The sequence below is a fragment of the Delphinus delphis genome, chromosome 21, assembly GCF_949987515.2.
Source record: "Delphinus delphis chromosome 21, mDelDel1.2, whole genome shotgun sequence".
Classification (NCBI taxonomy): Eukaryota; Metazoa; Chordata; class Mammalia; order Artiodactyla; family Delphinidae; genus Delphinus; species Delphinus delphis.
In genome coordinates, this window is record NC_082703.1 from 22,207,320 (window position 1) to 22,223,757 (window position 16,438).

At 41.3% G+C, this 16,438-nt stretch overlaps 1 protein-coding gene across 2 annotated transcripts in view; it reads left to right on the top strand.

Annotated features, from left to right (window-relative positions):
* Positions 1-5,633, top strand: part of CFAP97 (cilia and flagella associated protein 97) — a 35,628-nt gene extending 29,995 nt beyond the window's left edge. For both annotated transcript variants that reach the window (XM_060001145.1, XM_060001146.1), the window contains exons 4-5: positions 485-635; positions 2,001-5,633. In XM_060001145.1, the coding sequence (XP_059857128.1) occupies positions 485-635; positions 2,001-2,128 (279 nt within the window). In that variant the 3' untranslated portion in view covers positions 2,129-5,633. The remainder of the gene's footprint in view (positions 1-484; positions 636-2,000) is intronic.
* The last annotated feature ends 10,805 nt before the right edge of the window (positions 5,634-16,438 follow it).

A 16,438-nucleotide genomic window follows, 5' to 3' on the forward strand; every position in this document is an offset into this window, starting at 1 on the left:
ACTGGCCTTTCCTCAACGTCCTAGGAGCCCTGAGGCACCACTGGAAAGTAAACAGGTTGACAGTCACTGCTCTGTGCGCATATATAGATAGAACTTATAATAGTAGCTTAGATATGTTCACAGTCATTTCTAGGGTTGAACACTGGGCTCTTAGCATTATTGCTCCCATTATGTCATTTCTATGAGAAAATCAGGTTTAATGTATTTCAGCTTACAGCACCTTTTCTAAGATTGTAACCCGACAAAGAAGAGAGATGTGCCTACAGTCGGTTGTTAAAATCATAGCGGTTTTGGTTAGCCATAGGTTAGGTGAAAACCCTTAGATTTTCCTGAAAGTACATTATTTGAAATATTTTTTCACAGTGACTTAAAGTCTTTTCTACTTCATTTTGTGAATTTCAGGTTCTAGAAAGTATTCGCCTTTTTAAAAAACTATTGCTATTTTTCTAACGTTGGCTTTTAAATGGGTTGTCTTTAAATGAAGGCTTTATTGAAACGGCTTGAAGCTGTGAAACCAACAGTTGGTATGAAACGCTCAGAACAGCTGACAGACTATCACCGCAACATGGGTTATTTCAGCTCATCCCCGACCTCCAGACGAGTGAGGTCCACTCTTGGCCAGTACAGCCCGTTAAGTAAGCATACTCAAAATTATTTTGTACTTGTTCGTGTCTTTTGTCCTTTTAAAAACATATAACTTCGGTTCTTATGATAGAGTTTTAAAATGCTGACTTCTGGAATGCTGTCTGTTGTTTTTCACTGGCATGCTTTGTTTTATTTGTGTTACTTCATTAATTTCAGGTTTCATTTACAGTGTATAATGGCAGCATAGGAAGGAAACCAGGAGAAAAAACAATTGAAAATACCAGTTATCTCTTAGATAATGGAGGAGACACTTTTACTTTCAATATGTTTATTTAAGGAAGAAATGAACAGATATGCTATTTAAAGTCGCTGTAACATTCTCTTTAGCCAGTTAAGAATTTTTAGTAGTATCTTCCAGCCCTAATATGTGCTTTTTCTTCCTCATTGGTAACTAAAAGAAGAATTAGCAAATCTGTAGTCATCAGATTAATCCCTCTTAATACTTAATATATGATCCGTTACATGCCTGGCCGGTAGTGTGTCCCGGGGTAGTGTGTCCCGGAGAACGCAGGTGGGAGTGACCACTGAGTGCTAGGGTGTGTGACGCATGGAAAGGCCAGACCTTTTTTCTTTACAGAAGTCTGTGCTGTTAGTTCATGTACGTGTTCAAAACTATAAAGTCTGGGGCTTCCCTGGTGGCACAGTGGTTGAGAGTCTGCCTGCCGATGCAGGGGACACTGGTTCGTGCCCCGGTCCGGGAAGATCCCACATGCCGCGGAGCGGCTGGGCCCGTGAGCCATGGCCGCTGAGCCTGCGCTTCCGGAGCCTGTGCTCCGCAACGGGAGAGGCCACAGCAGTGAGAGGCCCGCGTACTGCAAAAAAAAAAAAAAAAAAAAAAAACTATAAAGTCTGTAGAAGCTAATCCTAAGAGAAAGTTGGAACCGCTTGTAATCTTAAACACTCAAATGACTAGTAATTCCATTCACTCATCCTTCAAGCATCATTTCCTTGGCAGAGTTCATGACTAAGAAAGGGTCTTATTCCAGTTACTCACACTTAGTATTATGCCTTGAAAGCAGTAAATTATTTGTTGAATAAATGTATAAATGGTTATACATGGAGATTTTTTTCCCACTTGAATGCTTTGAGAAGCTTTTAAAAAGATTTATTCCCACTCCAAATCTATTGAATCAAAATGCCCTACTACAGCGTTTGGGCATGTTTGTTATTATATTTTTAAGTTCCACGGGGAATTCAGAAGTACATTCCTGGTTGAGAATCACATTAGACTTAAAAACACCTGTGAGATAGGGAAGACAATTTTATTCTGGGCTTCAAGATAGGAGAAGAAGTTTATTAGATGATGATTTAGTTTAAATAATTCAAATCATTTCTTATTCTTTATATATTTTCAGGAGGAGCTTCCAGGACATCCAGTGCTACCAGTGGTCTCAGTTGTAAGAGTGAGCAATCAGCTTTTGACACATCCAGTGGCCTGTTGCTAAGACCTAAGCCCCCTAATGTCCGTACAGCTTGGTTATAAAAACTCTTAAACATTGATCATCAAATTCTTATTGAAGTGCTTTTGTATATTACTATCATTCTCTGTATAAACATCTAAATACTTCTTTAAGCAATTTAAGGTGTACAACAGTGACTTGTAATTTATTGTAATTTGATGCAAAATTGTTTTGAAAAAGACAATTTAATATAAAATCAGTGTTTCCTGTGAGGAGGAGTTTATAGGAGACTTGTATGTATTTTACAGAGAAATGGTAGTATGCCGGTGTATTTTCTCAACATAGAAATTGGTTCAGCTGTCAGACTGACAAAACAGTTGTGATAGCATCGCTGAATGTTGGACCCAAGATGTTTAGCTATATAGTTCTTGTTTGTTGTTTTTTTCATTTCTTGTAAGCTTTATACCATGAGCATAGCTCCTGACTGACTTTGTTTTCTCTTTGCTTCAGAACTTGGGCAGTGTGACTTATAACTTAATTGTAAGATAGTTATTATGAAACAAATCTTGAAATTTGTTTTCATTGGTAGAGCTGATTTAGATTTGATGAGCAGATTGAGTGAAGCTTGAACTGGGGCAATCCCTGGGATTCACCAGAGGTGCCTACTACTTCCGTAGAAGGGAACTGAGTTAGATCTCAAACACGTTATCAACCATTCTGAACCATTTCAAACTGTGAGTATTAGAAAGCTCAACTTAGAAGCTCCTCTTTCATGTTTTTATATATTCAGGGAAAGTAGTTAATGATTCTGAGAAATTAGGTTTTTTTAGAGCTACTGCATTGTGAATAGTTTGTCCAAGGACCAGATCATCATAAGCAAAAGCAAGTATCTATTGAATCAGCAAAATAGCACCACCAGTTTGAAGAGCCAAGAAGCAGATCCTGAGTTGTGTCAGGACAGTGTTTTAAGTGATGCTGTTAATGAGTTGTGTTATCCTTAGAGTTTATTGTTTTAAGTGAGAAGAAAAGAAAGAAATGCATTGTCTCGCAGCTATAGAAATTCCAGCTAGTGTTTTTAAGGGCTGAAAAAGAAAACTAAAAATGTGAATGATAAAGGGGAAAAAAATCACGTTTGTTGAGGCTACTTTAAATGTCAGCTAACTTTCTTGCTTTGTTTTGGTTTGGGCATTTGTGTTGAATCCTGGAAGTATCATTTTTATCAGTCCCACTTTTAAAGTCCTAATAATCTTAAACAGAATTAGTAATGGCGAGTAGGGTGTAATATAGTTGACTTTTAAAATTAGAATATTTTTCTGTCAATCTAAAGGCTCTTATATTATACAACAAAGTATATCTAGGTCATGTTGCTTCTGCTGTCCTAATTATCACTGTTTTCATTACTGACCTTTTCTGTATACCTTAAAATGTATTGGAAAGTTTCTATATTAAATGCTAAATCTTTCTTTTTCTTAGTGTGGATTTTTTATCTGTAACCACAGTAAGATTTGTTTTTTGTTTTTCTGGGTTAACTCAAGCTCTGTAGCGTGCATGCCGAACTTACTTTTCTTAATACCTTTGGCAGTAAGCCAAACTGCATTTTACTGAACATCAATTCAGAATTTCTTGGTCTTAGTTTGTATTGATAGATTTTGTTTCGGATAGGGCCTGTGAAACGTGGGAAGAATGGGGTTAAAAAATTTGTGTGAACACAACCTGATTGTGAGATTTTTCTGCTGCTTCCTTTGAGCTTATAATGTTCCTTCGCTGTTATTTGATATTCTGTTCTGGTGAACAGATTTTTCCATCACTTAGTGCTCTGCTTTATATATAAATTTTAGCTATACTAAACCACGGTTTTTGTTTTGTTTTTTAACGTATTGCACTTTTAATGTTTGTATAACAACCTATCTTTAAGGAGCGATATGATAATGTTGAATTTAAAATTCAGCATTTGAATATCTGCTCAATAGTGAGTTAGCCAATTTTTTTAAATTGATTTTTAAGTTGTTAGAGAAAAAAAGGTATGAAACCTTTTATGTAATAGCATTAGTCTCTGAATACATTTTGTATGGTCTTTGCTACCCTATGTCAGGATACAATTATAATTTTATAGATAAGGCTGTAATTTTATTTTTGATCATTAAATTTTTTTTCTTTGTATTTTGATTTTAGATACTAATATAATGCCTTTAGTTTTTACTACGTTAAAGGGGAGGTTCATCTAAGTATTTCTGATAACAGGGGTTCAACTTGAAGTAAAAATCAGGAAGAGCAACAATATTCATCTTTTCAAAGTGGAATTTACAATTCTGTTGTCATGATTCGTTTATATGCTAAGTATAAATAGAGGGACAGGAGTTGAAAAATGTGATATTTCTGATATAAGTCAAGGTACTTCTAAGATGTCATAGTTTAAGGGGTGTTTTTATGAAGGAATCATAAGTATATTATTTTCATTTTCAAGAAGATAAAAAAAGTGAAGGATCCTCTAGCACTGCTTTACATTTGGTTCACTTGTACCTAAGATATATATTTTGAAGATTTACACGTGCAACTAGAAATTATACTAATCCAAGGTCTACAATTACTAGGCAAGGTTCTTATTGAGAGTTATTTTCATATCTTTCAAATGTTAAACTGATGTTACATCCTTTTTAATAAGATTCTATGAAAGTTTTTTTTGTTTTTTTGTTTTTTTTGCAGTACGCGGGCCTCCCACTGTTGTAGCCTCTCCTATTGCAGAGCACAGGCTCCAGACGTGCAGGCTCAGCGGCCATGGCTCACGGGCCCAGCCGCTCCGCGGCATGTGGGATCTTCCCGGACCAGGGCACGAACCCGTGTCCCCTGCATCGGCAGGCGGACTCTCAACCACTGCGCTACCAGGGAAGACCTGTGAAAGATTTTGAACTATTAAAGTTATTTTCTAAGGGATAGCAATTACCTCATACTTCCCCTACTTGCTTTTTTCAATCTCCATAAAAAGCTGCTTTCTTAGCTACTACTCCGAATAAAATTTTTCTTGTTTGCTTATAAATGTAGTGTAATGCAGTTGTTTTCAGCTTGTTAACCCAAATGCCAAAATGGATACCTAGATAACTTTAAAAAGAGGTCATTGGGATGGACATGACTGTGTACTTCTCAATCTTCAAATTCAAGTACTGCACAGTGTGAAAAGGATTATGACCAGTATCAAGTTGGAGACACAAGTTTAAGTTATTCTGTTTTAATAATTAAATTCATAAAATGTTTAATATCTTAAATGCCAAAGTCTAAACCTATAAATGATTGTAAACCATCCTAGAAAATGTGCTTAATGCTCATGAATACTTTATTTCTATGAATAAAGATAGTAAGAAAATTAAAAATCAACATCCTTTTTTAATTTTCCAGTCCACTGTAATGTGTTTTAGGGATGAAGAACTAGCTTGGCACAGTGAAGAAACAAAAGAATGAAAGATAACTGAGTTTTGATCCTATGTCTGTCTCTCAAATGCACTCTCTTATTTCCATTTTAAAAATCAGAATAACTTTTATGTGCCTTACATGACTAAGAATTAGCGAGAATGAAATTGGAAAGAGGATATTAATATTTATATCTTTGAAACTATGACATTTATGTGGCAAAGTGTTTACTTAAAATTACATTCTTGGGCTTTCCTGGTGGTGCAGTGGTTACAAATCCACCTGCCAGTGCAGGAGACACGGGTTTGAGCCCTGGTGCGGGAATATCCCACATGCTGCAGAGCAGCTAAGCCCGTGTGCCACAACTACTGAGCCTGCGCTCTAGAGCCCGCGAGCCACAACTGCTGAGCCCACGTGCCACAACTACTGAAGCCCACGTGCCTAGAGCCCATGCTCCGCAACAAGAGAAGCCACCGCAATGAGAAGCCCGCGCACCACAACGAAGAGTAGCCCCCACTTACATCAGCTAGAGAAAGCCCACGCACAGTAACGAAGACCCAACGCAGCCAAAAATAAAATAAATTTTAAAAAAGAAATTACATTCTTGATCCTCATCTCATCAAACCACATCATCTAATTTGTCCTGTAAAATTGTTATGATGCTACAACACTCTTTTATAGCTTGAAGCAGTGTTTTTTAAAAAGTTCACATCAACATTTCATATGTAATATATGTATTATGAATGATAAGAAATACTCTTTTTAAAAGTTGCTGCTAAAACATTAGGAATTTTTTTGATGAGGGTTAAATAACAATGCCTTTGGAGTAAATCACTGAGTAGTTCTGCTGTAGTGTATTTGAGCTCTCAACTAGGAAGTTAAAGGATGCTTATAGCAAATAAGATTACATTACAGCAGAAAATTTTGTTCGGTTCTAAAATTCTGGTGACTGTTTTTTAGTCCACTTAGAGATATTTCCGGAGCCACCATAATACAGTCTTAATGTTCTGTGTCTCTATTTCAGAATCCAGTTTGTAAGTTCAGGTAAATTGCACTGTTTGTTCTAGATATTTTTAAGGTTTTACTGCTCTACAAAGTAAAATTTACAAGGTAACATGTCATTATTTTACTATAATTTAATGAGACACGGGGTTTTTTCCTATGAACCTAATTTTGTATCCACCATTATAGTAAAAGAATTTGGCTAGTCACGAAAAAAATGATTAAAAATTAAGGTTTGAAATTCTTAGAGTATGTATATTACAAAGATAGTCTTCACCAAAAATCACGTTACATTTATTTCATATATTTGGGGATTATAGCTGATCTCCAAGTTTTGAGTATGCTTTGGTTTCTTTATTTCATTATGAGAATCTTTATGTTTCATGAAGAAAATATCCCGAATTAAGCAAACATATCTGCTTCCCATGTAGTTAGGTATACAAACTAGAAAGACCTAATTCTACTGTTAATTTGAGAAGATTTCATTTTAAATTATATTTCGGGGAATGTGAGAGGAATGTGGTCTTTGAGGTGAATATCCACAAGAAAATGACATTCCATAGATTTTTTTGATAGCTGTTTAAGTATTACAGAAATACAGAAAGGGGCACAAAACAAATGTACAACTCATGTCACAGAGCAAACTCCTGGGTCACCACTAACCAGATCAAGAGTTAGAATATTGCCAAGAACTCACAAGATCTGCCCCCCCGACTTCTTTTTCACAAATGAGATTTTTTATTTGTCATCATTCAGAGTCTGAGTTTTTTTTTTAATATATTTATTTACTTATTTATTTATGCTGTCTTGGGTCTTAATTTCTGTGCGAGGGCTTTCTCTAGTTGCGGAGAGCGGGGGCCACTCACTGTCGCGGCCTCTCTTGTTGCGGAGCACAGGCTCCAGACGTGCAGGTGCAGTAGCTGTGGCTCACGGGCCCAGTTGCTCCGCGGCATGTGGGATCTTCCCAGACCAGGGCTCGAACCCGTGTCCCCTGCATTGGCAGGCAGATTCTCAACCACTGCGCCACCAGGGAAGCCCCAGAATCTGAGTTTTAAACAGATTCTTGGACTGGTGGTTCATCTCCAGCAGCTCTTTCACCTCCCTCATCCCCAAGCTTGTCCAGAATTGCTCCCTTCACCTTGAAGCTCCATGAGTTTTCCCAGTTCAAACATGGGCTTTTTCAGCATTTTTACTTTTCTAACAAGTCTTCATGGAGCAGATAAATAGGCTGGCAAGCCTCTCTGTGTCTTGTCCAGTGCTGTCTGGAATCAGTTTATTGACCACTTCTCTCGAGTCATTTGTCTGCACCTCTTGGGCTGTGATTTTCACCACCTTCTCCCGAATTCAGTGGGCCTGTGGGGCGAACTCATGAGATCCCGTGGGGATCCCTCCCTGTTACAATCCTCTCTGCCTGCCAGAAGGTAACCACCGGCTTAACTTTTAACACCATTGTGTGGTTTTGCCTGTTTTTGAATGTCATACGAATGGAATTATATTCTTTTGTGTCTCAGTGCTTTTGCTGAATGTACTTACATTTGTGAGATTCTTCCACGTCGTCGCCTGTGGCTGTAATTCGTCGGTGCTCATTTCTGTGTAGTATTCTAATGTATGACTATACCACGATCCATTTATCCAGCCTGTGGCTGATGGACATTTCAAGTGGTTTCCAGGTTTTGACTATTATAAGTAATGCCAGTACAAAGATTTCGGTAGATGTGCCTTGACCTGCGCGTGCATTTTGGTGGGGCCTATGCTTAGGAGTGGAGTTGCTGTGCAGTCTACATATTCGATAGATAGTGCCAGAGTTTCCCAGAGTGAATGTACCAGCTTACGCTCTTGCAGAAGTGTATTAGTTCCTGTAGTTCCATATCCTCACTCATATTTAGTGTCGGTTGTTTTTAAGGTTTAACCATTTAGGTGTGTATGTAATGGTATCTTGTAAATTTTTTTTTTTTAATTTTTGGCCACACCCCTCGGCATGTGGGATCTGAGTTCCCCAACCAGGGATCAAACCCGCACCCCCTGCATTGGAAGGCAGGGTCAACCACTGGACTGCTGGGGAAGTCCCTATCTTGTGATTTTTTTTTTTTTTTTTTTTTTTTAACTGCATTACTCTGGCTAATAAGATTGAACATTGGCCACTGGGATATCTTTTTTTTTTTTTTTTTGCAGTACGCGGGCCTCTCACTGCCATGGCCTCTCCTGTTGCGGAGCACAGGCTCCGGATGCGCAGGCTCAGCAGCCATGGCTCACGGGCCCAGCCGCTCCACGGCATGTGGGATCTTCCTGAACCGGGGCACGAACCCGTGTCCCCTGCATCGGCAGGCGGACTCTCAACCACTGCGCCACCAGGGAAGCCCTGGGATATCTTTTGTAAGGTACCTTTTCAAGCTTTTGGCCTGTTTTTCTGTTGGTTGGATGTCTTTTTCTTGTTACAGGAGCAGTTATGTGTTCTGGATATGATCAGTCCCAGTGGAGTCATGTTACAAAAATTTTCTCCCAGTCTGGCTTGCCTTTTCACTATAAATCGTGTCTCTGAACAGAAATTCTTAATTTTAGTTTAGTCCAGTTTGTCAGTCTTTTCTTGCATGATTAGTACTTTTTAAAATGTTGGGCTTTATACATTTTCATTTACCCGAGGACATGAAAAAATGCTGCTCAGTTATCTTCTAAAAGTTTTGCCTTTCACACTTAAATATGCAGTTCACCTGGCACTGTTCATTGTCTCTTTTTTCATTAATTCTATTACTTTAGTTATTTACTTCCAGCTTTATTCTTTGGGTTTAATTTGCTGTTATTTTTTAAACTTCTTGGAATGGATGTATAGTTCACTGATTTTCAGCCCTTCTTTTCCAATAGGTGCATCAAAGGCTATAAATTTCTTCTTAGCATAGCTTTAGCTGTTTCCCACAAGTTTTGATAACATGGTATTTTTATTTTCAAGTTCAAAATATTTTTGAGTTGCCCTTCTGATTTCCACTTTTTACACCATGGCCCTTTAGAATATATTTTTATAGGATGTTTTAAAGTTATATTTGTGGTTTTGGTTTAGTTCATATGAAAAATTGTAGGAAAAACTAGAAGCGCTATCTAGATCAGGGTTCAGCGACTTACAGCACATTAGCCAAATTCAGCAGCCCAGAGCCCATGTTTGTGGCTTTTACCTTTTTAAATGGTTTTTTAAGTCAAAAGAATATTTTGTGATGTGTGAATATTATATGGAATTCACATTTCAGTGTCTGTACATGAAGTTTTATGGACCAGCCACGCTGGGTTCATTTGTCTTACCCAGGGCTGCTTTTGCAATAGGGCAGAACTGTGCTGTGTCAAAGACCATCTGACCGCCACAGCCTGAAATATTTACTACCTTGTCCTTCAGAGAAAACATTTGTTGACCCTTTGCTCTGGATGATATTTTCTTGCAGACGACATTTACTTTTGCTTCTGGCAGGGAGCAGGGGTGCTCACAATCCCAAACCTCCCTAATCCAGCTAAAGGGACGAGATGGACTGAAGGCCGGCATCAGCGACTGCAGGGCCAGCGGGTCTCCGGTTCCCTCTTCCTGCTGCAGGAGGGCTCCCAGGGCTTCCCTCCCTGGGCGGGCCCCGCTTCCCTCCCTGAGAGGCTCTCAGAATCGCTTTCTAGTTCTCAGCCTTCCAGCCATATTTCCACGACTTTCAGACACCTCCCACCTCCTGGGGAAATGGACCCCGAACACCAGACTCTTTTCTCAGGATGTCTTCCCCAAAATCTTGGCCCCAATTTCCCATGCCCTGTTAGCTCCCCGCTGCCTTCAAGCAAATTTTTCTTTTAAATAGTTTGAACACTTTTTCTAGTCGTTTGCAGAGAGACCACTGGTTGGCATTACCTGGTCTGCCAGTATGGAAATCCTTTACGAATCATAAATACACTGTCTTTTGAGAGAGGATTCTTCGATGTTACAGTGAAACTGCCCAATGAGTCGCGTTAGTCTTGAGCCTGGAGGGGTCTGGGCAGCTGTCAGATGAAGCAGCCCCGTTTTCTTAGCCCCCCCAGGGTTGAGGGTGGTGGTGGCCGTGATCCCCGTTCGTCTGGTTCCCACCAGTGACTGAGTCCCGGGAGTAACCCCAGCCTCTTCCCCCGTGCTCACTCTCTACCCCTTTTAAACCCACTGCAGGTCCTCACGTCATCCTGCTGTTATCGCTTTGATTCCAGGTAATCGTTTCTCACCTCCACTGCTGTCTCCTTGCCCCCAATCCCTTCTCCACGCTGCTGCCAAAGTGCTGAAGCGGAAACTTGATCACGTCACTTCCTTGCTTTAAAAGTTCAACGGCTCTCGAGAGACTGTTGTAGAAAAATGGAAGTTCTTCAGAAGAGCCCACTAAGCGCTTCATTATTTAGCCTCACTTCTCATCACGCCCACAGACCCTTTCAGCCTTCCTTAAGCTCAGCCTCCCCCAAGACTATAAATTCCCTAAGGGCAGACATCACGTTTTACTGGAATTGTATGTTCTCTGGCTCTAGCACAGTGTAGGTATTCACATGCTGGTATGAAAGGACTGGTGGTTAAGCTAAAACAATTGTGTCCATGCTTACCATTCCCTTTATTCTTACTGTTCTCTGTCCTCTTAGTCATTGGGCTTCAAATGAGCCCATCTTCCAGATTTGGGGGCAAAAATTCCCTTTGTCTAACCGAGCCTCTGGCTACTACCCTGTTTTTATTTCTTTGTACTAAATTGAGAATGCTGTGTGAGAATTCTTTCTTTGTACACAGGGGTCCTTCCACCTTGGCTGCCACCTGTCTCCCCTGGTCCACTGGGTTCCAGAAGCCCAAGGGTGTGTACTCTGAATCCTCTGACATCTCGCTGCAGGCCTGCCACATTCACCCAATAACCTATCACTTGGTTTTTCTCTCTTACCAACCCTCTGTTGTGGGACTTGGAGTCTCTAAGTTACTGCAGTTACTTATTTACATTCTTCTTTCCTCTGTTAAGACTCCTCCTCAGTGACAGGGACTGGGTCAGTCTGGCATTAACTTTGGCTCCAGTGCCTGACTTGCTGCTTTGGCGTGTGCTCAGGTGTGGGGGGTGAATATGTGTTGTCCCCCTTCTGCCCCACTCCCTCCATAACCTCTTAAAAATGCTGCCTTACCTCATCAGCACCATACTGAATCCGTTCAGGTCACTGATGGCTCCCTCCTTGCCAAATCCCAAGACCTTTCTCTCTACCTCCTTCTTTTCTGACCTCTCTGGGGCATTGGCTATTATTGGCCCTCTTTGAAATAATCCTCTACTTTACTTTGATGCCACATGGGTTACCTCAATTCTTTCCCTGGGTTTTGCCTGATGACTTGTTCTAGCACCTGTCTCTCCAACCCCTAATGGTGGTGACTCTTCTTTAAGGCCATCTTGGGCATCTTCTCTGTTGTTGTTTTTCGTTTTTAATTTTATTGATTGATTTTTGGCTGCGTTAGGTCTTTGTTGCTGCGTGCGGGCTTTCTCTAGTTGCGGCGAGCGGGGGCCCACTCTTCGTTGCGGTGCGTGGTCTTATTGCTGTGGTTTCCCTTGTTGCGGAGCACGAGCTCTAGGCATGCAGACTTCAGCAGTTGCAGCACGCGGGCTCAGTAGTTGCGGCTCACGGGCTGTAGAGCGCAGGCTCAGTATTTGTGGCACACGGGCTTAGTTGCTCTGCGGCATGTGGGATATTCCCGGACCAGGGATCGAACCCATGTCCCCTGCATTGGCAGGCGGATTCTTAACCACTGTGCCAGCAGGGAAGTCCCTTCTCTGTTGTTTTTATACTTACTCATTTTATTGATTCTTAAGGACTGTTTACAAAAAAATGCTACATTTAAGATAGTTTCCAAATTTCTATCTAGTCTTCTTTCCTTTACTTTTACATAGTCCTTTACTTTTAGGGTCCCTTTTAGATGTTTTCAGTTACTTCAGAATCCTTATATCCAAAACTGAAGTCACTGACCTTCCCAAGTGCTGCCTCCTAACTTCTGTTGCCATCAGGGTAGTGTCATTTTTTTCTCAAACATTAAAGCTCAGCATTCTTATTAACATTTTTCTTCAGTGTCTGAATTATGTCCTGTCATTCTTCAAAATATAACATATTCCTCATTTTCACTGCCATCACTCTAATCCACACCTTTATCACATCGTATTTGGATTACTAAAATAGGCTTTTAGCTAGAGAAAGCTTAGGAAGCACTGACTTTAGATTATATATCATGTGGTTTGGTACTTAAGTCATATGGTCTCAGGTATTGACTTTAGTCTGTGTTTTACATCCCAAATAAAGCAAAAGACAGTCCTTGAGAGCAGAGACCCCATCATGCTTTTGGATCTGCCACAGCATCCAGGCACGTGTGAGACCATAGAGTGTCACTCAGTAATGTTTGGCTCATCCATATTTGCAAGAAACTGCAAGAAATAGGGAAACTGAGCTACAATAAAAGGTTTAAAGATGCTCTAGTAAAGGGCTACAAGAATTAAAAATGAATAGAATACAGAAAAATTATATTCTACAAAATGTCTTATGAGACATAGGTAACCTTAATACATACACTGTACCTTAACAATTATAAAACAGTAGATTCTCATTATTTGTGGTAATCATGTCCTACAGTGTTAGCAGGAACACTGAATTAGCAAATACTGGTTCACTGCTCCTAAAGGAAATACAGGTTAGGTTCCTTTGAGCTTCTGGTCACATTTTTGTCAACCAACCAATACATAACCTTGTTTTACGTGTGTTTGTGTTTAAAGCCACATACTTAATATATATGGTTGATCCATTAACATTAAACTCATGGCCAACAGCACTCAGGCCTGAAGGAAGCTCACCTAACACACATATCTCCTCCATAAGGCACAGCACAGCCTTCCAGCACTTAGAAACCCTGGACATCACTTCATCACTACGCTTTGGGGCCATTTGAAACAATGAAATCACCAACAGAAAGCACAAAAAGGGTGAAAAACATGGCACTGAATAGGTCACGAAAGGCCCCGTTTTTGGAGTGGGAGCAGAGCGGAATCACGAAGGCAGGTCATGGACTAGTTTGACCTCAGCTGGGAAGACACGTGTCAGGCAAGTTTTTCATTGCTCTGTTCATGTCCAAGAATGAACACACAGGGGTTAGAAATAAATTTTAGAGAGGAGTCTAATTTGCAAATATGGAGTCTGCAAATGAGGAACAAGTGTACTTTTTCATGCACTGATAAAAACTGATATTCAAGAGAAGCAGAAAAATGAAAGGAATTTATGGCATGATAGATTTTGTAAAATTGTATTTAAGGACTTGAAATTTGAATTTAAGGCAGCCATAAATTTTCATCCATAACATTATATTGGGGTCAATACATGACCCCAACGTGGTTGTCCACTTACTACCCTCTGTGTGTTCAAGATCCCACCCAACTGGGGGCTTCCCTGGTGGCACAGTGGTTGAGAGTCCGCCTGCCGATGCAGGAGACGCGGGTTCGTGACCGGTCCGGGAAGATCCCACATGCCACGGAGCGGCTGGGCCTGTGAGCCATGGCCGCTGAGCCTGCGCATCCGGAGCCTGTGCTCCGCAATGGGAGAGGCCACAACAGTGAGAGGCCCACATACCTCAAAAAAAAAAAAAAAAAAAGATCCCACCCAACTGGAGGACTCGACTTTCCCCAAATACTCCCCAGGTTCTCTATGTTTTTTTCAGATGCACCTTTTCCTCATTCATTCTTGCATTCAACAAATACGTATCAAACACCACCCATGTCCCAGGCACAAGGCAGTGAAAAAGATGATTACTGTCCTGAGTTTGCGTTGCACGCTGTAGGTGTTTTTAAATTTTGCCTCAGCACAGTTTATGGTCCATATTCTACACAAAGTAAAACAGAATGGAAGCCATTATTCAGTTAATTGAGGTTTAAACACAAACCATGGAGGCGAGCTTTCTGTCAAAGTTACCCTTATGAGCTGCCTTCTTCTCTGTCAGCCTCCATACTTTTTCCCATACACTCAAAATACAAAATAAGGTGGCTAAAAAGACAGAAGAAACCCATAAGTGAGGCTTTTAGGAAGAATATCCATAAAAAATGAAAAGGGCTTATTGGGGGTGCTAGTAAGAGAAGGGGTGCATTTAGGGAGAGAGCTCTGCAGGAAAGAGGGCTAGTCAGGAATCCCTGGGGGCGGGACACTCCATTCCCAGCTGTTACTTTAAACACTTCCCAACCCTCCAGACCTTCAAGCCTGACAGCTCTGCACGGTGAGAAGACTGCAGAGCTAGGACAGTAAGCAGAGATACTGCCTGTCAGAGGCTGAGGGGTCTGGGGGTTCTGGGTGTGCTCAGGAGCTGGGCTGAGGACGGATTCCACAGGCTCCTTACACAAATCTCCGCTCCTGATGCCTCAGGGATAACACTCACAGGGATGGAGGAGGCCAACGTCTGGGTCACGTGCAGAAGGGGGATAGTGACACTAATAAAGGTTCAGTCCCCTTCTCCACTTCTGCTCCTGCCAGGGAGGGCCCGCTGTTCACTCACTGCTCACACGGCCCACCTGCTTCTCATACCCCACATCCCGCACCCCCGGCTAACTCTTAGGCTTGAAAATACTCAAAGGGCTGGCCTTACTTTGAGATATACTTCATAAAAGTATTTGTCCTCCTAGCCTGCCCTGCTTTTCTTTTCTCTCCATCAGCAAGAGAACTTGGGCCGTTTCTTTCATCCTTAGCATTGGAAAGCCAATGAGGACAAGGTATCCAGAAGGCGCCTAACAGCCAGCGTTTGTGGCCTGGCCTCGAGATGGCCTTAAGAGACTTTCTTTTTAGCTCTCTGGCCTTTTCCAGTGGCAGAGACAACTGCTAGATTAGGAAGGATGTAACCTTGGAGGTGGCCAAACACAGACCTTAGTTACTACAGTGAAATGAGGCAGCCGATTTTTTACCGGGGACGGCGGGAGTAAGGAGAAGAGATTGGGAAGAAGGGTAAAGAACAGAGGGTACTGGGACTTCCCTGGCGGTCCAGTGGTCAGGACGCTGCGCTTTCACTGCCATGGCCTGGGTTCAATCCCTTGTCGGGGAACTAAGGTCCTGCAGCCAAAAACAAAAACAAAAACACAGAGGGTACCGAGATGCCCTTCAACCACCTGTCAGGAGAACCACAAAAGACACGTGCCTGCCCTCCAGGCTTCGCCAGCAGGTAGGGACTTGTTTCCTCCAGGTCACTCCCAGCAAGCAAGGGCCACATGAACCGCGTGCTCTTCTGCACCAGTAATGCTTCCTTTCCTCTCGCAAACAGGTTTATGAGAGCCAAATCCAAAACTGCCTTTTCCTCTAGGTCTTGATAAATTGTTGCTGAAAAGAAGTGCTGGCAGATACTTTCTATACTCACGTATTTAAATCTAGTTATTTTCTTTCAAGGTCCACCTTCTACCACCACCCCCCCCCCCCCCGCCCCACCAGTTCATCTCCCGGCTTCTAGTCCCTACTCAGCCAGGATTCACTGTATTGAACATTACATTATCGAACAATGCCATGTCACTCCTCTCTCCTAACCCCACTTAAGCTTTTTTCAGAATAGGCTCCTGCCTTTTTGTATCTTCCACATGACCTAACAGGCATTAAATACCAGCTTGCTAACTGATTTTCAGTGAATACTGTCTACCAGTCATAAAATTCCAAGCATCACAATTCTCTAAAGGCACAAATACAGAGCACTTCCTAATTATACAAAGCTCTTGAAACTGTGATTTAAAGCTTTTAGTGGAACCTCAGAGTTCCTGAAGACAGTATGAAAGTGCATAAAGTAAGGTAAGATTATAGAAGCTACGATCCGTGTTACCACTAGGAGTCTACAGCAGCATCGTAGGAGGTAAGGTGAAGAGAGACGGCATAACCTATTTCAGTTTGAAAACCAGAACTTTAAGCCCTGTAGGTGCTCACATGATACACAGTATAATATCTGACATTTAGAAGCTTGGCCACGGAGTTATAAATGAGTCATGCTAGAAAATAAGATG